At 36.1% G+C, this 24,347-nt stretch overlaps 1 protein-coding gene across 2 annotated transcripts in view; it reads right to left on the bottom strand.

The window, feature by feature from the left end:
- Positions 1-24,347, bottom strand: part of Glra2 (glycine receptor alpha 2) — a 134,414-nt gene that overhangs the window by 93,866 nt on the left and 16,201 nt on the right. Inside the window, exons 3-4 of one of the 2 annotated variants that reach the window (XM_042680519.1) lie at positions 10,902-10,969; positions 3,694-3,917 (exon numbers count right to left, since the gene is read on the bottom strand). In XM_042680519.1, coding sequence (XP_042536453.1) covers positions 3,694-3,917; positions 10,902-10,969 — 292 coding nt within the window. Of the gene's footprint in view, positions 1-3,693; positions 3,918-10,742; positions 10,811-10,901; positions 10,970-24,347 lie in introns of both variants that reach the window. The other variant, XM_042680520.1, reaches the window with a different exon arrangement.

Genomic DNA, 24,347 nt, shown 5'->3' with positions numbered 1-24,347 from the left:
ACTCCACCTACACTCAGTAGGGCCTATACTCTGTCATTAGAGGAAGAAGATATGTCAATCCTCGTGGGCTCTCTATTACAACTCAAACACTGTTGGAAGCCTTAGTCATCAACACCTGGAATTGTGCACTGAATCAAAAAGGATTAGCAAGCATGTCACTTCTAATGTCATAAAAGAATGAATTTCAGGTCAGATAAAGGTTGCTGATAAGGGGAGCAGATGCCTTGGTGGTATGGGGTGCTTCAGCAGAGGAGCAGTCCCATAATTCCACATGATTTGGCTGAGTCTGAGATATAATGGGATTGAAAGGGAAACAACTATCAGGAATGAAGAATCGGTCATGTTTCTCTTCTTTTTCCTTTCTTCTTTCCTACCATGTCCTATTATGTTCTGGCCTTTACACAAATCCATTATACCAAATTCAGCAAATATTGTTGGGCAATAACATGTACATCACCTTAATTTTCTACTATGGATTCAAGCATTTAGAAGTAACAGGAATTTCGAATTTAACTTTCTCCAGTGAGGGTGCACAAAGCAAGCATTGTGCCCTCGACTGTACATTGGTAAGGAATGATCAACAATTAATGGGCAAAGCCAGCAAAAATAATCTTAAAAAATAGTATGATAAACATATGAAGGAAGTATGTATAAAAAAGAAATATGAACAGAAAGGGATGTGATAATTTTGCATAGTGAAAGCCTATCTTGTGTCCTGCATAGCTGGATCTCTATCTGGATATCTGCTAATATTTACTTCCTATTTAAAACATCTGCAGCAATTTAAATTAGGTATCCCAAATGTTCGAATCTGGAATTACTGAACATTGGTGTAGTTCAAGTTTACTACTCCCTTTTTTATGTTAGGTCTGTATTGTTTGAGAAACAGTTATAGGAAATGTTAGGAATTGTGATCTTGCTTGTTATAAAATTAGCTAGGGGGTGGGGAAATGTTTTTTTTCTGCCAAGGCCATTTGGATATTTGTAACATCATTCATGGGCTTTACAAAATTATCAATATGGACAGAAGGCCACAGACAGCCAACAAGAGGCATACATACCTGTCTTCTCATGCACTAAATGATTTCACAGCCTTATGTGGCCCATGGGCCAGACATTTTGCACCCTTCAGCCCTCTAGGTTTTGTTAGGCCTTCGAATCTTTAGACTTTAATTGTCATGCAAAGTTTATTCTACTTCTGCTTCCAGAAAGCTGATTGGAATACATTCTAAACCTGTGAAAATGTAACAATGAAATCCCTCCCTGTATAACTAATATAAGCTAAAAAAAAAAAAAAAAGAGCAAAGAAAACCCTTCTAGGAAAATAAATTACATTCCTGCAATTCAAATCTGCCAACAGCTTGTGTCCTCCTAAAATAACATCTCCAGTTTTCCACCACCAAGGATTTTCTCTGTTCAAAGAATCTCCATAGCCTACCATAGGACAAATCCCACCCAATCCAAGTAGTTGGTAGGGCATCGCAGAGTCTGTAATTATGCTACACTTGGGAACCAGAGACACAAAAATGGCCTCTGTATCCAGGTCTAGGAAGCATGTAGCCTTCTTGTACTAGAATGGAATGTCCTTCATAGATAGCCAGCAAACAGGAACAGCAACCTGGTTTTACTTCAACAATGCACAATGCCAGGTATTTACTAGAGCAAACACCACCCAAAGCCCGGAGGAGTTGCTGAAGCAGCTGATACCCTGTGTTGCTTTTTATAACTCTCCTTCACAGCACCATGCTCTACATATGTCCCATTTCATCAGGTCACATCAACTTAGGTCATGCCCAGCACTGCATCTTACACCAAACAAAATGAATTACCATGCAGAATATTCTGTTTCCTGAAGAAGAAAAAAAAGGGAATGGACATTGGGGAAAGTTTCCTAGGTCTTTGTGATAACAATGACTTTGCTACATGTTTCCAATGAGCAGCCTCTTTGATTCCATAAGACATAGGAGTTGTGAGCCAGCAGGAAATTATGAAATTACCAAATGAAAGAATAAAATAAGCATCTAAGAACCAGATTACATACAGAGCTGCGAAATGAGGTTGTGATGGCAAGGAATTTGCAAACTTGTACAAATTAATTGCAGTACTAGCTGTCCACATTTGGGGGGGGGCAATAAAATTAGACAAATGGGGTATTATATTAAGGCCTTTAAAATACCAATAGTAATTCACTGTCCTAAATCTCCCTCCTATACATTACATTGTCTCAGCCCTTTAGAAGGGGTTACAAAAAGATGAAATCCAAGCATCTTGGCCTCAAAGAGCTAGCATCAGGCATGCGTGCAGTGGCACAAGAGCTTGAACTCAGAGCTGCTCACTCTCATTGGCTTTTTTTGCTCAAATCTAGCACTCTACCACTTGAGATACACCTAGACTTCTGGCTTTTTACTGCTTAATTGGAGATGAGAGTCTCATGAACTTTTCTGCCTGAGCTGGTCTCAAACCAAGATCCTGCAATCTTAGCCTCCTGAGTAGCTAGGACAATAGTCAAGAGCCATCAGTGCCCAGCGCCATCTATTTTTGTAAATGAAATTTGAAAAAAAACATTATCATAGATTGCTTGCACAAAAGCATTTCACTGTGATATTCACATGCATGCCTATGATGTACTTTGATCAGTGTATTGCCTCTTTTCATCTTTCTTGACCCCAATATCCATTTTTCGAAATACAGTTTTAGTGAAACAAGCCATCCTCAATTGTTTGCATATTGTCTCTGACTGCTTGTGAACTCAGTGACATAGGTCAGTAGTTGTAACAGAGGCAATCTAGCCTGCCAAATTGAAATACTTACAATCTGGTCTTTAAAATAAAATGTTTGCTGACCTCTACAGCTTTCATCTTCATAACAATACTCAGAGTCTACAAAATGATTTCCCAACTATAATTAAGGTAACTAAGTGGTAGAAGTCATGTAACATAATATATGCCAAGGTTTGCATTTGATTTTAAATCTAATTCCAAAAATCCATGTATCCATGTTCTTATGCTTTATTCATGGGTGGCAATAACGAAACTATAAGCCAGGAAGAAATAAGAGTCTTTTATACAGAAACTGCTACTCAGATTCATAGGAGGGGGATATGATTTCAAGGCAGAGGTGATAAAGATTATGGAGAAAATCATATTTGAGTCGAAAATTAAACACTAATTTCAGTATTTCTCTGTTCCAAGTTCAAGCCCAAGAAAAGTTAAAGACTGACATAAGCACAACATCAACACTCTTTCAGCTCAAAGCATGCAATCAATGACCATATTGAGTCATTAGACTCAGTGTGTGTGGGTGAGAGAGAGAGACAGACAGAGAAAGACTGAGACAGAGACAGCGACAGAGACAGAGACAGAGAGGCTAAATTACAGAATTATGCCAATGCAAATGTGTACATTATGCCAAATGACAATTGAACTGATAAAACTATTATTTCTTCATTCAAGCAATCAAAAATACATTTGTTTATGTATTTGCACAATACTATCAGCTACTCACGTTTGTGAGTACATCCTAAAGACTACATCCTTTGCATGAAAGAATCACACACTCCATCGACTATAAGAATCAAATGATACATGAGACCACAAAATCAAATAATCATATACATCCTGCCCTGAAAAGTAAGACAGCTCTCAGACATAAGAGAAATGGAGATGAAACAAGGCTCAACCCAGAGAGGCTTACCTGATACTGTAGAGCACTTTGCCATTTTTGGAAATCCGCAGCAATTTGTTATCAGTGGTGACATCATGGAAGTTGGCACCTTTCTCATTAGCAAAAAATAAATCTGGTTTCCAAATGGAATCTAGCATAGATGGGTCCAAGTCCAGGGAATCATCTGGGTACTCACTGTATGCCAATCGTGAATCATTCCACTGTTGTCTCAGAAAAATGTTCACACGGTAGTCCTACAGAAATGCCATGCACAAGAGCTACTTATTGCCCACACTGGCATAAGATGTCCATTAAAATTCCTCTCTTACCCAAGGCTATGCAGACCTTGGTCAAAATAACCATTTTGTTTCATTGGAACTGGGGTCAAAAGAAAGGAAATAATATTGAACCATACCAGAACACCTATGAAGCAGGTTGACTTAGTTTAACTTTTATTCAAGATGAATTTACATTAGAAAAATATAATGAGGACTATAGCAGTCGATCTGTAATGGCAGACTGTCAAATAAACTTTATTCATTTTTCAAATCAGAAATGATATACCCCTGGCATTGTCCTTTTATCTGGGAAATTCCTTTTGTGCTAATGAATCAGCTTAGGGGCACTGCCTACTCTCCTGAGGACTTCTATGCAAAGGTCTTTACAGTCATGAAAAACATTACTTCATTGGATAATCTGGACTCTGATTGAAACTTCATTTGGATTTCCTGAGCAACTAGGACTAGAGTTGTTACAGAGCCAATAGTTTGCACATTCTTGTCACTTGTGGTTATTTAAGGTGATAAATTCATTTGTTCTTACTTTCCTTTACATTTTTACCCTCATTGATTTTTCTACTTGGCATATGGATTTTGGGTCATTGTTTATCTTGCTTTTCATAATGTTTGTTTAGATTTGCCTAAGGACTTCCTAGTTTAGGCACCTAAAATCCCACACCCAGGGAAGTCCCTTAGTCCCAAGCAAATGGTGGTGGTTGATTATTCAATTAGGTACCATGAAGACCACCAAAGAAGCACCAATTTAGATGAAGTCCTTCAAGGTAAAAAAAAAAAGGGTTAAGTTTTAATGGCCAGAGTATGTGGAAACGTTTCAATCAGCTTCCTTCTATTTCCTTAGTAATACTTCCAAATCCAATGTGACCATTTTTCAAATGTAGTCTCTGGATAATCAAACTCAGCATTTTGTAAGGGACAGTTCTTAGGAAGGGTACATAGTGCATAGCCAAAAGCAAAATAATTTCTAAGTACTGAAAATCTGTGATCAAAACCCAGACCATTTGAAAAGATTAAATTATTAAAAGGAAATAATCTTAAGTTCTCCATTATATAATAAAAGGATGCTGATTTGGAATCCTGTCAACATTCATCTGGGATTCTACCAGGCCTGCACAGGAAATTCTCAAAACCAAGTGGTTGCTTTCATGGATCTAAGTAGGCTTGTATCCCAACTTACTGGTTCACTGGCTTCCCCTGTAATTAGACCAAGCAAATGGTAGAACCTCAGAGGTTTAGCCATACATTTCTAGAATTGTCCTCCCAAAATGAGGGCTATAACTGGAAGGAGATTATTACCAGTTCTATGTCACTTTGGGAATTGGAGTTACTGTAAGCTTTATGGCTTTGTGTGAGGAAGAACATACAATTTGTGAAAGTCCAAGAAGGAGCTGTCAAAAATATAAGAATCCAGTTTACATGTAAACATACATTAGACACATCAGCTGTGAAATGTCCTTAAGATTTCATGAGGAGGAAAATGCTGCTTCTCCTGTTTGGACACCTCTTGCTCATTTCTTAACAAAATTATGAAGGAGTCTGTGTGCTTATTTCAAATGGAGATAGGAAAGAAGAGGATCCCACCCTTAACAAATTCTGGAGGACTTTTAAATGTACGAAGTAATGGATACTGGAAACAACAGATGTGAATGGGTTAAATATCTTAAACGGTTGGGGGACTAACAACCCTCCCACCTAGGAAGTAATACTAGCATGAGAAAGACATGAGAAGCCAGTTAGATTATACTAGACAGAAAATCACTAAGGAACATCCTTGTCATTCTCCCTTGAGCATGAGAATGATTTAAAGACACAATTGAAAGACTCTAGAGAATATTAAATAAGTGACATGCAATATGAAAGTAATGACCTTTAAGAAAATTATCTTGGTATAAATTTTCAAATCTAATATACATTTTTAGAAAGTTTTTCCCATGAGTGTTTTCCAGTATTTGCTGTTTTTTTATACTGAATTTTATAGATAAAAAATAATGAAATAGTTTATTTTAAATTAACCTTTAGACATTTAATGGCTCTAGTGAGATATACTCTCATTATTTGTAAGCAAGGATAAATGTAGAACTTAGAGGAGAAAAGATATTTTATGATAAATTCCAGGAATTATTAGAACTAAAACATTTCCCAGAGCTTTTCCTTTTAAGTATTCTTTTGAAGGTATAGTAAACAAATTTTATAATGTTGTATATGCTGATATACAGTATTATAAAATAAACAGCAATTCTTAAAAGTCTAAAAATAGAATAAAATACCTGTAGATGCCAAAGAATTTTATGCAGCTTTGCCTTGCAAATCTTCCAGTTCACTGTCATTTTCAATGTACAGTAAAGATTTGGCATGTATGATTTATCTACATATCACTTCTGTTCATTTACAGATATGTTTGTTCTCTCATAATATTACCAAATCTCAAGAGAACAGTTATATTGTTTTGTAGTCTTTCCTTGTATTCACTTTTGCTTTTAGGTTTAATGAAATATTAAACGGGAAGTAAATATTGAGAAACGTGTTTAAATGCAGACTGAATTTTCTTTTACATTTCTTTCTTTCTCCAGGGACAAGATTCTCCTTCAAATCTATGACATATTTCCTTGTATTAAAATTTATTTTCCTATGATTGACTATCTTGGTATTATATTAGGTAATGAAAGCATTCAACATATACAAAAGCTATGTGTAAGCCACATTATGTTGGTTTATATTCTCAACACAGGTAAATGTGTTTACCAAACTCCATATTATTGTTTTATGTCAAATTTAGGGTTTCCTGAATTATTCTTTTTCTAATGCCTTCTAATGCCCTTCCCATTCCATAAAGATTGTTTAAATAGAATTATTTTGGCACTGTTATATTTAGCTTAGCATTTGTAAATAGAGATTTTCACTCTTTCTCATAAGTATTCCTATTACACCTTACTATTACCAACACACACACACACACACACACACACACACACACACACACACACACACACATACATGTTGTTCAACCTAATTATGTTATAAAGATATCAAAGACAAAGATATGCATGTGTGATTTCCCATTGTGTTTATGTGGTACTTTGGTTTAAAATTATGGAAGGAGGAGACAGTTTTTTTAATAATAAATTCTTAAAATATTGTACTGGCAGTTTAAATACCAAGTTCTCTTTGTATAGCCATTTAACAAAACACAAGATTTTAAAGTCGTTTCTTGATTCTTCCTTAAGATAACAGGAATACAAAATATAGTCATATACTATGTTAGCATCCTCTTGTGACTTGCTTATGTAGCAATAGAATAAAAGGAAACCTTCAGTGTTCTTTTGGTAGTTACATAACACAATAGGTATTCTTGTAAAGAAAGGGCTGTCCTGAGTTCCTGAGGAATGTGATTTCAGAGGCCTAGTAACTCTTCAGCCTGCAGCAGTAACCAGCACAGAATGGGAATTTATCATTAGAGTTAGGGACAGCCAAAATTATAATCTGGAAATGTTCCCTGAGTGAACACATTTACACACTTTTAGCTGTGCCTATCTGTTAAACAAGGAGAGGATAAAGATCTAATGTAGTAGCATGGGTAGAAAGTCAGTATCCATACATTTAAATCATATACTATCTACCCACATCTCTCTGGGAAGTCATTTGGAAGCTGAGAAGAAAGTGTATTATCCTTCTTTTTTTGATGAGCAGCCTTGGGAAGAGTTGCCTACAAATGTATGCAAGCTTGACCTTCACTGACATTGGTAATATTATCAAACCACATCTTTATATCAGAAATGAAGGGATTGAAGATATATCCTCTATCCTCATTTGACATCAGAAAGTAAAGAAAAATAGGAAATAAATAATTTCTAAACCAGGATATAACCTTTCTAACTATATATCCCTCACTGGTCATCCAAATCTTTGGGATGATACAACATTTGTTCCATGAAGTAATGTTAATACAGGTCATTTGTGAATGGCCACCAACAGTTTCCCATGTCTTAATTTAAAACTGTATTTCTGAACTTTGTATATCCATACTTATATATAAAAGTATTCCTCAGATTAACACAAATGTGTTATCCTGTGAGTACACATCTATACTCATGTCTCAAAGAAGTGGAAAATTATATTGGGTTCATAATACAGTCAATCTTTTGTGAGCGTATAGTATCAACAATGAATAAGAGGGATTTCATTAACCATAAGAGAGACCGATTATATAGAACCCATAGAGAATCATGGTAAGTTTTTAAAACAAATAATCATTTCAAAATTATATCCTTCAACACTGTTATTTTGGCCATGGGATAAGGGAGAAAAATCAACACAGTTAGAAACACAACATTCAAAAGTATTCTCAGGAAAAAATTTCCTTCAGAAAATGTAAAGAAAACGATACTATCATCCTCAGGGATGGTGCTAATCAATGTCTTCCATGGCTTCATTCTTGTTATATTTAATTATTTGACCAAATTTTCTCAATCCAGTTTTGAGAAATTTTATCAAAATCATGGATGCTAGAACCTTAGAATGTTGGTAGAGTTTAAGATGTGCTAATGCTTTGTGAGTGTGTCCTCTCATACTTCATTCTTTAAGTCCTAACCTCCAATGCTATGATATTAAGAGATGTAGCTTTTGGAGGTAATTCAATCATAAGGAACCCCAGAAAACTTTCTTTCTATCATGTGAAGATACAAGAAGCCAGTGAACTCTAACCTTAATAGATCTGTCACCAAAACTTGACAATACTGGCACCCTGATCTTGGACTTTCCTTTAATGTACATTTCTTTAGTTAGTAGCCTGACCTGATAAAGACAGGGTGCATCAGGTGGACTCCCAAAGCCAAGATCCTTTTTAAATGGAACAATTGTCACATTCTTGTGAACATCTGAATTATGTCCATTTAAATATTGATTCCTCAATCAGGGTTTGGAAAATTTGGCCACAACCTCTTTTTGCAAATAAAATTTCCCTGGAGCACAGCCACATTCATTTGCTTACTATCATTTCTGGCTGTTTTCATGCCAAAAGGGCAGAAGTGAGCAGTTGTAACAGAGACTATCTGGCTCACAAAAATATAAGTATTTCTGACTGGCCTTTTATGGAGAAAGTATGCCATTGTCCTACCCTAGATGGCATGAGATTTTTCTTTCCATCACATGAGCATGGTAATATTTCAAAGAAATATAGATCCACACTAAAACCATAAGTAGGGAAAAGAAAAGCCAAAAGAAATTTGTCATTACATCAAAAGTCAGGTCAAATAAAAGGAGCACAATACACATCATCTAAACATGCAGTTGAATCTGTGTTACACAGTAGAATATGCAAGGTGAAGATATTACCATTGTTTGCAAATATTTTGGTGGGAAACATGACAAAGGACACTTGCTAAGTGGTCATAAAGCCCTTAAGCATCAATTAACTAAATTCCTACTGTTTTAACTCTTAAGGACAGGAAAACAGGATACCCATTGCTTACCATTTTTATCTCCTTAAATGTTTAGCTTATTCTTGCATTAATGAACACGGAAAGGTGCACATTTACATTTTTGATTGAGAGTAAGATGCAATGAGGAGATTTAATCAAAGCAACTTAGAAGTCTAATTAATGCAATCAGCATTAGGTCGTGCAAATATTGTCATTGAATGCCATCGTGTAAAGCTGGTGACAGTGATTTGGGCTACTGGAAATGTTTCCATCTTATAACAGTAAAACCAAGAGGTGCAGAGACAGAAACTGAATGCCAAGCCCAGAGTTAGGTTATTTTTCCATGTTTAATGTTTCTTAAGAGTCATGTATAACCCTAGCAAAAATACCTTGTTTACATATAATTCTTAATGCCCTACATCCTGTCAAGTCCCAGATGCCTTGTATTTGGACAATGCTCTTTCAGGATAATATTAAAAAGAGTAGTGCACGTGAATTATGTTTCATTTTGCATTGAAAGGTAAAAGATAAATGAATTCTTCCTAGCAGCAAAAGCACTACAATATGGTACATGATCTTAGCAATCTAAAAGAGAAAACGAATAGGCAGGCAAATCATGTCTTCCACTTCTCGCTGGTATTATGCTCATTTATTCAGTTCTAAAGTATTGTTAGTATAACAGCTATTGGTCAGCTATATTTTATTTTTGGTCTCATTCAATAATATGATTGCATACTTTACCTAGCCATACAAATTAGAACCAACCAATTGATTAAGGATTTAAAATAAATTGTAAGTAGGTCAAGAAAATATTTCACCCAAATACAATCATCATACTATAGTCTAGTACTAAATAGACTAAAGATAACGGTCTAACAGGCAATGTCACAAGTAACATGACCATGGAAATTATAAGAACTCTTGGCAGATATTATAATATCTGAAATCTCTTTCAAACGAATGAAAGATGTTTGCATGTACTCTATGATGATCTTTTAATTAATTCTATGTTTATAGTTTGAAGGTGTGCATATGTGGTAATTGGTATGAACTCAGCACAAATGTGTCATGTGTGAATCTCTTTGTGGTGTGTGAATGTGTGTGTGTGTGTGTATCTGTTATAAATTCAACACATTTCAAATATAAGCCAATGGGCTTATCTTCTCTGGTGAGCTGGATAAAAGAAGCTCACTCAATTTTAAGTAATGACCACTTGGCAAATGACTTTAAAAATGAAGAGGTGTACTGTTTTCTAGAGATGAATTTGGATATTGGCACTCAGTAAATGTCGCCCAAATATGCACCAGTGCTCGGATCCCATATCCCATTCCTTCACACAATGGCTTCAATGCTCAGTCCCACTCACCATTGTAGTTTCTGCTATTGACCCAAAGCTGTTGATAAATATGTTGCACGTAACATTTACAGGAGGCCCTGCAAGTTGAACAATAGAAAATTTGACAGGTTGTGTTCATAGCATAATTGAGTCACGTTTTTCTCTTGCCAGTGGCATGGTTGCACTTACCATGGTAGTTTCTGTGACTGATCCAAAACTGTTGATAAAAATATTGCAAGTAACGTTTACTGGAGGACCTGCAGAATGTAATAAGAATATTGCAATAGACATTGAAGCAAAAACCCAGCTCCGTCAACATCTATGCAAATGGCTGGAGATGTAAATAAAATTAAAATGATGGTGAAGTTGCAAAACAAAATTATAAATCTTACCTAGAGTTTCATAATGATAACATTCGGGCTAGTAGTTTGGATAATGAATATTAACTGATGGTAACATACCACAAGGAGTTTTGATTTCTGGAAAATATAAGCTAAGACCTGGTCAGTGAGTTCACTGACATAAAGTAATTTTTACAGTACCATTTGGATGAGTAGTTTCCTTTGACCTTCGGATCATCCATGTTTCAGGCACCAACAGTGGATGTCCCATAGGAATAAAATAACTTGAGTCCTGAGGCCCAGATGGATCAGCATTTTGGCGCTATCGATGGCTGAATATTATGCACTTCCTTTTGTGGGAGGTACTTTAAATCACTGGGTTCTCTTTAATCACTTGACACCTCTGAATTGACTCTTTTTCTTCTTTATACATAGTAAACCCCAATGGGGGGAAAACATTGTAAAAAATGCAAAAATGAAATGAAGTTATTCAAAAACAAAAACAGAAAGCCACTTACTGTATATTGTTGCCTGACTTAATATGGTATAAAACAGAGATTATCACATTTTAGATGTGCTGTGAACAGAGTCTACTTTTCTCTCCTGACATCCAGAGACTAGAGACTCGGATGGCCAGTTTTATTTTCCTTTTGCCTTTTGTCAACAGGTAAATCCAGGCTGCAGATTTTGCTGAAGAATATGTTTGTTGCCTTTATGGAATTTTCCCCTAATGCTTTCAGAGATAAGAAAATGCTACCACGAACCGTCTCTTCATTTGCTACTTTTCCCAGAAGAAATTTGTTTTCTCTTTACTCAACAAAGTCTCAGCAGCCAGTGCAGACAATACCCGAGTTCCCACTACTATTGTAGGAATGATTTTTCCCCCATCAAATTTATCAATGTTTGTTTTGTGTATTATAGAACTCTGCTGTAAGTTATTAAAAAGTGCAATCAGCCTGTGGAATTTTGGACATAGTAAATGCTAAGAGTCAATGTAATGAACTAATTAGTATACAAAATAGGAAGTAAAGACTTTATTTAGTCATTCTGTTTGGTTTCCTCATTGGATAATAATGATTAGACTTGAGATTAGCTTTGCTTCAGAGAAAATGTTGAATAGGATTAGTTATGTGGTTCTAAATGTCATGATTAAAAATATTTGTGGAGAGATTATTATTGAGATATATAGTTGCATATATTAGAAGTATTATATCTTCTTTATTAATTGACAGTTTTATTAATATATATTTTCTATATTTTAATTTAGCATATAATTAATATTGTCTTTAAATGTTTTCTTTACAGTCATAAAGTGACTATATTTAAATACTCTTGTGAATTATTTATTTTTCATATTTATGTATATGTTATATATCTACATAGCTATATTGACCAAAGCTTTCTAAGATAATGAGAAGTATTAGTTTTTGGATTTGGGTTTTTGGTAACTGTAATTTTTTTGTCTTTTTTGAGGTACTGGGGATTGAACCCAGGATGCTGCACTTGCTAGGCAAGCTCTTTGCCACTGAGCTACATCCCAGCCCAATGTATTATTTTTTTTAACCCTCTATGACAAGTCTATTTAGAAATAAGCATTAGAAATGAATAGGTGGTCTTATATGACACCAAAACAAGAAGTACAAGGAGTCATTCTTGGATAGTTTTGTACCAGGTATTTTCCAACATTATTTTTAGGTGAAATACTACTTTAACAAATGGAACAAGCTTTGAGTTCTGAGATGAAAATGTTACTTTTTTTCTCTCTTGTCACAAATAGACAAGAATGGCATTTTCATTTTTCATTTTATTTCTTATAAATAATTTAACATGTCTTCAAGTATCGCAATTGCTTTAGTGAGAAGCCCTTGGATGAATATGGAATATTAAAAATATGTGATTGACTTTTACAGATGTTAAATTTCCTTTAGAATAAGAAGCTTTTGTAGCAGAATGATCCATTTTTATCAGGTCAAGAGATAAAGGAAAAATAAAGCACATAGATGAAGCAAGAAGATGTAAACTTAAAGTTTTAGAGACTTGATATACACAGTATGGGTACACAGTTTCTTTTGATGTTTTCCTGTGTTGCATGTGTGTAGATGCTCATGAGAAGCACAGCATTTTGAAAGATGGGAGGATCATAAAAGAGAAAGAATTGCTCTTTGTGGCACTTGTAAGGGAGGATTTGATACTCTAAAAGAAAGTAGGACTTTTAAAAATATTTCTGTAATGAGATGTACAAGACATTATGTCGAAAAACGACCTTTACAGCTTTGGGAGGGAGACAGGGGCGGGGTGGGAGATGGGAAGGGATGGTAAGGGGAAACAAAGGAGGAAGCAACAATGCTTGATAAGAAATGTATTCATTACCTTGCTCATGTAATTGTAACCCCTCTGTACGGTATTTTCACAAAAAATATTGCTGTAATACTTACGAACAGTCACTTAATCTAACCCATTGTATTATTTTCATCTTCTTGAACATTTACCCCAAATGAATTATATACCATCAGTTCTTTTCTCCAATGCATGGTCAAAATGGCTTTTACCAGTTCCACTGCATTCTGTTTGCTGATATCCTTGCCTATGCAAATGACAGACCATTCAGCAGTGAAAGGAAAAAAAGCTAGATGTTTACTGACTCCAATTAGATAGCTCAGCATTTTCTTTGGCCCAGCCATGTTCATCAAAGGAGGAAGTGGCCATGCAATATGATCACTTAACTCTTAAGGTAGCTTAAGTATCAATATCAAAGGGCAGCTTCTGTTAGTCCTTCCTACTAATAGCTACCTATTGTCAACTGCAACTGTGCAATGTTATAGTGTGTGGATGGATGGTCACATGACTTAGATGTTGTGTTTCCATCTTTGTATGCTATGACCGTCTCCACAGTTTTAAGAGAAGGATCTTGATGGGGAACATCATTTCATATAGGGTTATCATTTTCATTTATTTGCTTTTTGTTTTTGCTTTATGATAATTTTTCTATGAGAATATCCAAACTGGCATGAAAATGTAATTTTCCTCTCTCCACCTCCTAAATGCTGCCATTACACGCCAACCAATGCCTAGCTCTAGAGCAATCTTTATTTTTTATCAGTCATGGGGCTTGAACTCCAGTCCTGAGCTCAAGAGCTCAGGGCTAGTGCTCTACCATTTGAGCCACAGTGTCACTTCCGGTTTTCTGGTAATTTATAGGAGATAAGAATCTCACGGACTTTTCCTGCCTGTGCTGGCTTTGAACCGTGATCCTCAGATCTCAGCCTCCTGAGTAGCCAGAATTAGAGGCATGAGCCACAAGCACCCAGCTAGAACAATCATTTTTAAGAGAGAAAGTAAGTGCTCTCAATAATTCACAGAAACATTAGACATGAACCAAGACTGTCCTGAGGAAATCTGAACTTTGGCTCACAGTTTTTCTCATCAAAGTGTATTTGAAACTGTCAGTCTCTAGCTGGAGCTCATCATGTTTAAAGAGATAAATCAAGTTCAGAAGGACACATATTTCACTTTTCACTCATATGTGGAATCTAGGCCTTAAAATATAATATGACATGATTGAACCAGAAAGACTGTTAGAGCCGGTAGCAGTGGCTGGAGAAAAAGAAGATCATGATAGAGGAGGGTTAAATATTATATAAGCAATTTTTTTTTTTTTTTTGTCGGTCGTGGAGCTTGAACTCTGGGCCTGGGCGCTGTCCCTCTGCTCTTCAGCTCAAGGCGAGCGCTCTACCACTTGAGCTACAGCGCCACTTCCGGTTTTCTGGTGGTTTATTGGAGATAGGAGTCTCACGGTCTCTCCTGCCCGGGCTGGCTTTGAACCGCGATCCTCAGATCTCAGCCTCCTGAGTAGCTAGGATTACAGGCGTGAGCCACCAGCGCCCGGCATATAAGCAAATTTTTATGTATATATGAAATAGAAAAATGTAACATACCAAGAACTAAGTACAGAGGAGTGGGGGGAGATCAAGAAAGTAATACAGATGGGGTGAATTTAATCCAAGTATATCATATGCATGTTGTCAATATTACAATAAAAACCCCTTATACAACTGTTCTATGCTAATAAAATTATTTGAAAAAAATGTGAAAAAGACAAATTGTTTTGGAAGAATATTAGCTACTAGTTTGTCTTTAATGCTTGATTGCCTCTTGTTGATGTAAGACAAATTTACAGAAACTCTGAAGCTGTTCATTCTTTTTTTACAATAGAATTAGTGACTGTTATTGTGAGAATTAGTAGTAATCTATGAACAGCATACAATATTTGTTCAATAAGTTGTAGTTACTCTTATTATTAAAATAGTGGCCACCTTACTATCACTGCTACAAGTTCCTTGGATTATCCAAGTGTCTATGTGGGAAGTATAACACCTAATTCATTTTAATATAATATAAGCTAAAATCTTGAGACTATGATTTACCTTTGACACCCTCTTAGGCCAGTCTTTATTGAAATGTGTTCTGATCTTAACCATTGTCCTCTCTCTTATCTCTATTGAGTTTTTTTTAATAAAACATTTTTTCTGACATAATGCATAAATGTGTGCTTAATGTCTGGCAAACTATGTGGCCATTGTGGGTATGTGATTATGGCTGCTAGCTTCTTTGTTTAAAATAGAACTTCTCAACTTTGGGACTAATATTACATAGGGAAGAAGATTCTCTGCTGTGGGAAGGTTTTCTATGTATTGTAGGTTGTTTATTATTGAGGGGGAATTGCCTCCAGTTGAGAGCCACTTAATTCTAAAAAAAAAAAAAAAAAAAAAAAGGAAAAATGGCAGAATGGATGAAAAATGTATTCAACAAGAATCACATTTCATGTGATAATGAACTACAGATTATTCTTCTAGTTGACAAACATGTTAATATGGTATTAAATATTTCCTAGTTATATGACATTAAGAGAAAATCACATATATTTCATTAAAAAGTATAGATTCATAAAATTTGTAAATATACTTTTGGTGAAAATAAGCGGTATTACACATAGGTAGTATTACTTGCATTTTTAATTGAATTTGTTCCTTAAGTAATTAAATGTGCAGGGATTTGTTGTTTTTTTATATTTTTGTGTTTAAACCTTTAGACACTCATAATATCAACAAATATTTATCGAGTACTAATTATGTGCCATTCTACTAATTATAATTATTTACAATTAGACGGTGAATTATGGGGCTGAATATAGGGAAATAAAGCATTAATGACAAGTCAGAAACAATTTGCTGAAAAGCTCTTTAATCATTCTGAAGGAATTGTCAGATGAAACAAAATGTGTGCCCAACTATGCAGCTTAAGATAAGGTATTTTTTCTAAGCCTCTTTCTCATACAAGTGAACTGCTGCTTTTTTGTGCATTTCAAGATCATGGTGACCTTAAATTAGTCATTTATATTTGGGGGATTCAGGGCATTTTGCTTGTTATAACAAGGTTTAGTTCTTATTTTAAATATCTCAGAGTAGATGGAATCTTCAGGTTGAAAATAACTTCTAAATGCAATCTACATATATTTCTGTTTATGCCATAAAAATTTCATTAGATGGAAAACTGCTGGAAAAGATGGAGTTCTCTTTATGTTGGGATTGTTGTAGATAATAAATAAAAATCCATTTACCCTCATAAGAAGACAATTTTAAATGCCATTGGAAATGAGTTTGGAAATAAAAGGAATGAGAATTTCTCATGAACCCAAATGACATTTCCTTTTATTGTAGGAAATAATAAGAATAGAATTAAATATGATTGTCTCTGGTTAATTGAATCCACAACTACTTTGCAAGATGAATAGCAAGTTCATCAACTTGCTAGGTCCTAACAAACGGAAAACCTTTTCTTGCATTAATAATTTTAAGAAGAAACTACTTTGTTCTTGGGGTTATATTAATAGAATTAGTGGTAAAGTTGCACACACATATACATCTTTGGTTTTGTATTCAACTCTTCTCATTCTCAAATTCAAATGATAATGAAATTGCTTATGATTTTCTCCTTCTGAATATCATCTTTTTTTGCATTCCTATAGCTCTAGGACCTTTGCCATGTTGTATTACAGTCTAATTTTTTCTTGTCTTCTTTAGACAATATATGTACTTTGGGGCACTCATTATAGTACTAAACACATTATATATACGAAGGAAATGAATAAGGAAAATTATATTTATCTGAATAAAAGTATTTTTATATCTTTTGTGCAATGAAATGTCAGCAGTAAAGAAGTTGGGATTAGCAGTGCTAGAAGGACTCGATCTGTATCATGACTCTGGGAGGCATTGATTGTGTGACTATGGACACTATTTGCTTACTTCAAGCTGTAGTTTCTACATTCATACAAGATGAAGTATCTTCACCTCATACTCAGGCTAACAGGGAGAAATGAAGGGTGTGATATATGTGAAATGCCAGCTGTCTCTTTTCTCTTATCATCTCCTTCTCCTGTCAGCATAGGCTCACCTTTCTAAACCTTGAGATTTGTCTTTTATTTTACAACCACTTATACTTTTCTTGAGCACATATTACTCTCATTCCTGCTCACTGTGATAAGGGAATGACCTGGATATTTTTTTAAATATCAACTCCAGAAAAAGTCTGCTCTCTCTTCATTGGAGAAGTATTGCATGATTAAATGTAATAATCATGAGTGTTAGGAAGAATATATAAGTTCAGTGGGAAACTCTACATTTAATCTGTATGGCATGCTTCATTTTTAATCTGACTGTTTCTATGGAAACCATTTTAAAACTGCATAAATTGTTCAACCGATAGCAATATAAAATGTCTCTTGTTTACAGACACACAAATTCTGTCCAGTAGAGGTTCAAGTGCCTTCCTTTTTCTACTCTGAGAAAATAGAGACATATTTTGCTACCATTTTTACATCCATTTCAGCCTTCTTTAATTACATTTTTGTGTGCAAGTCCTGTGGCTTGAACTCAGGGCCTGAATACTGTGCTTAAGGCAAGCATTCTACCATCTGAGCCATAGCTCCACTTCCAGCTTTTGAGTGGTTAATTGGAGATAAGAACCTCACAGATTTTCCTACCCTGGCTGGCTTTGAACTGCAATCTTCAGATCTCAAACACCTGAGTAGCTAGGATTACAGGCATGAGCTACTGGTGCTCAGGTCCATTTCAATATTCTTTTTTTTTTTTTTTTTTTGACCACCATTGTGTTAAATTTTATTTTCAAATTTTCTCTAAAATGTATGTGGATTTTTTTTCAAAAGTTCCAAGCTGAAATCAACCTTTAATCCCCTTTTTTCAATTTTTATTTTTTACCGTGAAAATACTGTACAGGGTGGGTTACAATTACACGGGCAAGATAATGAGTACATTTCTTATCAAGCATTGTAGCCTCCTCCTTTGTTTCCCCTTCCCATCCCTTCCCATCCTCCCCCGATCCCCCCACCCCCCCACCCTATCCTCCCCGCTCCCCCTCCCCCCCACACACCAAAGTTGTAAAGTTCGTTTTCGACATAACAACTTGTACTTCTCATTGTTGCAATGAGTCCACCTGTATCCCTATTTAAACGACTTGTTTTTCCCCTTCCCCTCCACAAATTATACCGACATCAAATACAGTGAAAGCAGGGGTTATACTGTGGGGGAGGGACATACAAAGCAACAAAGAAATAATCTTATAAATGCATTAGAAACAATCACATGAAAGAAAAGAAACATTTGAATTCATATCTTAGGGTTCATTTCCCTAACATCACCTTATCTGACCTTTTCTCCTTGACTCAGACATATATTGGGAGAAGATCTTCACTAGCCATACAATGGACAAGGGTCTCATATCCAAAATATACCTGGAACTCAAAAAATTAAATCCCCCAACAACAAATCCTCAAAGAAACAACTGTCCAATAAATAAGTGGGCTAGACTTAAAGAGAAACTTCTCTGAAGAGGAAAGAAGGATGGCCATGAAGAAATGCTCAACCTCCCTAGCCATAAAAGAAATGCAAATCAAAACAACATTAAGATACCACCTCACTCCAGTTAGAATAGTTAAAATCAAGAACTCTAATAACAACAGATGCTAGAGGGGATGTGGACAGAAGGGAACCTTACTGCATTGTTGGTGGGAGTGTAAACTTGTTCAACCACTTTGGAAAGTAGTATGGAGGTTCCTCAAAAGACTCCACATAGAGCTCCCCTATGACCCAGCAATCCCACTTTTGGGCATTTACCCAAATGATCACAAACAAGACCACACTAAAGCTACCAGCACAACTATGTTTATTGCAGCATTATTTACCATAGCTAAGATATGGAACCAACCCAGATGCCCCTCAGTAGATGAATGGATCAAGAAAATGTGGTATATATACACAATGGAATTCTATGCCTCCATCAGAAAGAATGACATTGCCCCATTTGTTAGGAAATGGAAAGGCTTGGAAAAAATTATATTAAGTGAAGTAAGCCAGGCCCAAAGAAACAGAGGTCCCATGGTTTCCCTTATTTGCATTTCAATATTCTTAATCTGCATCTGATCTTTGGAGTTTCTTTTGAACTGGCTATGCCATTTGCTAGGTTTCCTCATTGATTAATGAATTAGAGAAAATCTTTATATGATTCATGGTTTTACCTTTTGGGAAACTATCTTTTAAATACAAAAGTTATTTTTATTTTTTTTTTTTTGTCGGTCATGGGGCTTGAACTCTGGGCCTGGGCGCTGTCCCTCAGCTCTTCAGCTCAAGGCGAGTGCTCTACCACTTGAGCTGCAGCGCCACTTCCGGTTTTCTGGTGGTTTATTGGAGATAAGAGTCTCACGGTCTCTCCTGCCCGGGCTGGCTTTGAACCGCGATCCTCAGATCTCAGCCTCCTGAGTAGCTAGGATTACAGGCGTGAGCCACCAGCGCCCGGCCAAAAGTTATTTTTTTAAGAAAAGAGATTATTGACCTTTGGAAACACAGTTCCTGCTCATGGACATTGCAGTGTTGGGCAACCCAGCGTTTTCTATTTTTCTATCAAAAGAGATCATAAAGGACAAAGTCTGCCAATGAATAGCATTGAAAACTCATTTCCCTTTTCTGTGTCTCTGTATCTTCCACAAATGGAGACTTTTCTCCTTAGGCATTCTGCACCATTTCTCTAAGGGTGAGAAGGTCACTACTGTACTGTTAGGAAACAGGTTTTCTGTGTCAGCAAGAGATCTATAAATAAAAGGCAGATTTCCTGATATGTACTCTTCCCTACCAACAACTAGGACAGCTGCTTCCCTGCTGCACAGGGAAACCCTGGAATCTTGGTGCTTGTTGTGTTTACAAGCGCTCACGTTTGACGGATAGATCCTAGCATCTATGTAGCATAACTTCCAAGTTAGGTTACACCAGGCATCTTTGTGATCCAGTATACCAAAAAGGCAATGCATTATGCGATTCATGTATGTTAGTTGCTTACTTGTTTTGATTTCTTGTAAGTCAGGGATCAGGTGAAAGTAGTTTATGAGGAATGTGAACAAAACATTGGGTGGGTGACAAGTGGGGGAATTAAGATATGGTAAGGGAGACAGGCAGGCAAGCAAGACGAGGTGAGTTCATGTGTTTGTTATTCTCTCATGACAAATGAAGCATTATTGCATGAGCAACTCTGAAGCCAGTACTGGCACACTTTTCAACTTCTGCCTAAGAGGGATGAAGGAGCTTGGGTATTTTACATAATTTCCCCTTTGCCATTGGATGAGGCTACACAGGAGGCATTAATTCATCTTCATTTCTGGTCTGCCACAAGTAGGCACAAAATGCCTTAGGTCGGCGAAAGTCCTTAAGCAATGAATGCAGCCACTGCCCTATGCAGGTCAGTTTGTGCAGTAATATAGTATAGGATTAGGGATATGGTTAAAATGTTGACACTGGCACTTTGTAAGGTTGTGGAAATACATAAAAATATACTCAACCTCTGCATTCAACAAACTCATACTCTTTCTTGGCACAAAGATGCAGATTAGACTAAATAGAATATAATGTGATAGTAAGGTAACGTTTTAAGAGAACATCATAGAGAAAGTAACGAATAGTGCAGGAGGAGTGGGAAAGGAGTAGATATACCTGATAGATCTTCTTTTTGTCAGTTATAGGGCTTGAACTCAGGGCCTGAGCACTGTCTCTGAGATCTTTTGCTCAACCACTTTGAGCCACAGCGTCACTTCTGGAAATAAGAGTCTCATGGATTTTCCTGCCCAGGCTGGCTTTGAACAGGATAATCAGATCTCAGCCTTCTGAGTCACTAGGATTATAAGTGTGAGCCACCAGCAGTGGCAGCTATGTGATAGGATTTCTAGTGCTTAAGCTGAATAGAGCTGCCCCTATGAGAATGAAGAAGCCATATAGCTTCTCATCACCATAGTTGAGTTCACCCTTGAAGTGAAGGACTTCATTCTCCCTCTCTCCCTCTAGATACCGTGACTCCTTGTGCACTCATGAATATGCACAACAACATCACTTTTGACCTCTAGAGGATTAAAATGTGAAAGCAGGAGAGTTTGTATGTTTTGCCAAACAGAAAGAATGTAATCTGTACCTATGATTCTTTCACACTAGAGACCAGATTCTTAAGGCCTTAAAAAGATTCTGATTTTTTTATGTTGTATCAAACACAATGAAGCCACATTGTAGAAAAGAAAGTCCTTTCATGAGAAATGGCCTAATTCCCAAACCCTCAGGTGATGGAGGTAGAATGTCTGCCAAGTCAATAGGCAAGAATCTTCCCAGGACAGTGTTCTCTTTGGAGATTAGCCTGGGTTGATACATACCTCTTCAAGTGTTCATCTCCAGTCACATGTGCTATGTAAACACAGACAATGTTAGCTTTCATAGGCCACAATAGTGGTTGAGTACAGGGCTCCAACATCAGACTGCCTGGATTTGCTCAGCTGCTCTGTCTTTCACAGCTGTGCCAGCTATAAAGATTCTAAATACTAGTTTTTGGATCAGGAAAATGGGAATTGGTAACTTCAGTACTTGTCAAATTTGGAGGGAACAAATGAGAATATACATGTATCACATTTAACATGTTGCCTGGTATAGGAAGAACACATTGCTTTTGTAAACCTCACCCATACTCTTAATCTTCACTCAATTTTCACCTTTTCCTTATACTTCAGCCATTGTCCACTCCCTTTATCCAGAACTTCTAGTCTCCATAATGTAATTCCATGCACAGTGCATGATTATACTTCTAAGAATTGGTTTGTGTTGACTATTTCATTTGCTCAGTGATACACTGCTATGGAGCACAGGAGTTACCTGTCACTGCTTCTAGAAGTTACTAAGGTCCTTATAAGTTATGTTTATCATAAGTATCTCCCTCAAATATTTTGTCATGAATTGCTACAATGTTCATTTGACTTTGTACATAAGCGTCAAGTATCAGGTGATCTTAAGACCAAGTAAATATTATACAACAGTCTTCTTAGTTCTGAAAGAATGGTATCCCAGCAAGCAACCCTAAGAACCTACACATTCTTGTTTCCCAAGCCAGCTTGGACTCTTCATATATGTTATAAAGTAATAATAAAGATAAATCAAATATGGAGTTCAGATCTTAGATTTAGTTTTCTCTCACTCTGTCTAAATGATTGAGATTATTAAATGGGCACACACAGTAAATTCTAATAGACAGTATACTTATAGTAAGACTGTGTAAAATGACAGATGGGATGGCATGCTTTTGGTATATCATAGTCAGGATTCCCTGGAATATGTTTAAATATATCACAAATCTGTACTGAAATATGATATAAAAATTACATGCTCCATTTGTCACATACAAAAATTGTAGAATGTGTAACTCATGGAGAAAGCAATCTCTGTAACCCTTCTCCTCTCCTCAGACACTAACTTTCCTGCCACCAGCCCCACATACCTACCTCCAAGCTAGTTCCAATGCATCCCATGCAGAAACATGTTGTGTTATTACATAAGATCTGCTTTGTTTGTTCCTTTAATTATTCATGAAATAGTGTGCTCAAATCTGAGGAAGTTGAATAATAAAAAGATCTGGAAGCAAATCATTCTGAAGGCCTGTACAGTGCTCCGGACACACAGACCCTTAGGATAGCTATGTAATTAAGTAATCAGAACAAGAGTAACTTATGATTTTGGTATGCACTAATACAAATCCTTATGGCATTTAACATATCACTCACTAATGGTAATGAAGGTGAGTGAATTAATGAAGGTGACTACGATCAAAAGCCAGTTCTACACCCTTACTAATGGTAGGTCCATGAGTAAACACATAAGCCCTCTATTTTATTTCTTCTTCATTTGTAAAATAAAGATAGTTGTAACTTGCATGAACTTCTCTATAAGGATATTGGAAAAATTAAATGAATTAATATGGGAAGTCCTTAGAAGAATACTTGACCCACAAAGAGCTCAATTAGTTATGTGCCACAGAGATGCCACTTGTACCAGCATAGGCAACTCCCAGGTACAGATGTTATTATTAACCATTTCTGGGACCCTACAATGGAAAATTTATGGAAAATGTGGATGAGTACAGTAAGGAAATACATCCCTTCATCTTATGTCAGAGAATTCTTTATACTACCATCTGGTTTGATCTTATGGGTCTTCTGTTTAAAGTACAAAATGTACGAAGTGTCTCCTCCTATTCACTCATCAAACAGCAACTTTTGTGTAAAAATACTGTTTTAGGATGTTTTTATACTTTTAGCACTTTCTGAACGTCTTGGTGTTCTACCCTGGCACTGAAGGAACAAATATCAGAACCTCTCAAATAGTATAATTCTTAGAAAGACTAAGTGAAATGTCAACAAAATAAGCACTAGGAAATGGATACCTACAAGAGTGGGATAAGGCCAAGGGGAGAAGGATAGACAAATGAAGGGGGGAAGGGAGAGAGTGTGCAGTCAAGAAATGAAGATATATTACAAAATGAAGAGAAGTAAGGAAAGGGTTGAAGGGGGTGAAAATGTCGAAAGAGGTGACACGGATCAAGATGCATTGTGTTCATAAACTGCTTTGTTGAATGGCAATGCCTTTGTATGACTAAACATGATAATAAAAACTGTCAAGATCTTAGTATTCTTTGTTACTTTCATAGTGACTATACCTAAAATCAGCCTATGTTGGTACAGGTGGCATCTCTGTGGCACACAACAGAATAATACTTCATCAAGAAGGTAGAGGCCATTGGATGGGATCTTATTTTGACTACCTCCACCTCCATTTCAAAAGCTATTGACTGAGTAATACAATGGTATTTCTCCTCCAGTGCAAGAGAGAATCTTTCCAGCTACTTTATGAGATCAGTCCTTCCT

Source organism: Dipodomys spectabilis, unplaced genomic scaffold (genome assembly GCF_019054845.1).
Source record: "Dipodomys spectabilis isolate Male_0828 unplaced genomic scaffold, ASM1905484v1 ptg000061l, whole genome shotgun sequence".
Classification (NCBI taxonomy): domain Eukaryota; kingdom Metazoa; phylum Chordata; class Mammalia; order Rodentia; family Heteromyidae; genus Dipodomys; species Dipodomys spectabilis.
This window is presented reverse-complemented; position numbering and strand designations above follow the sequence as displayed.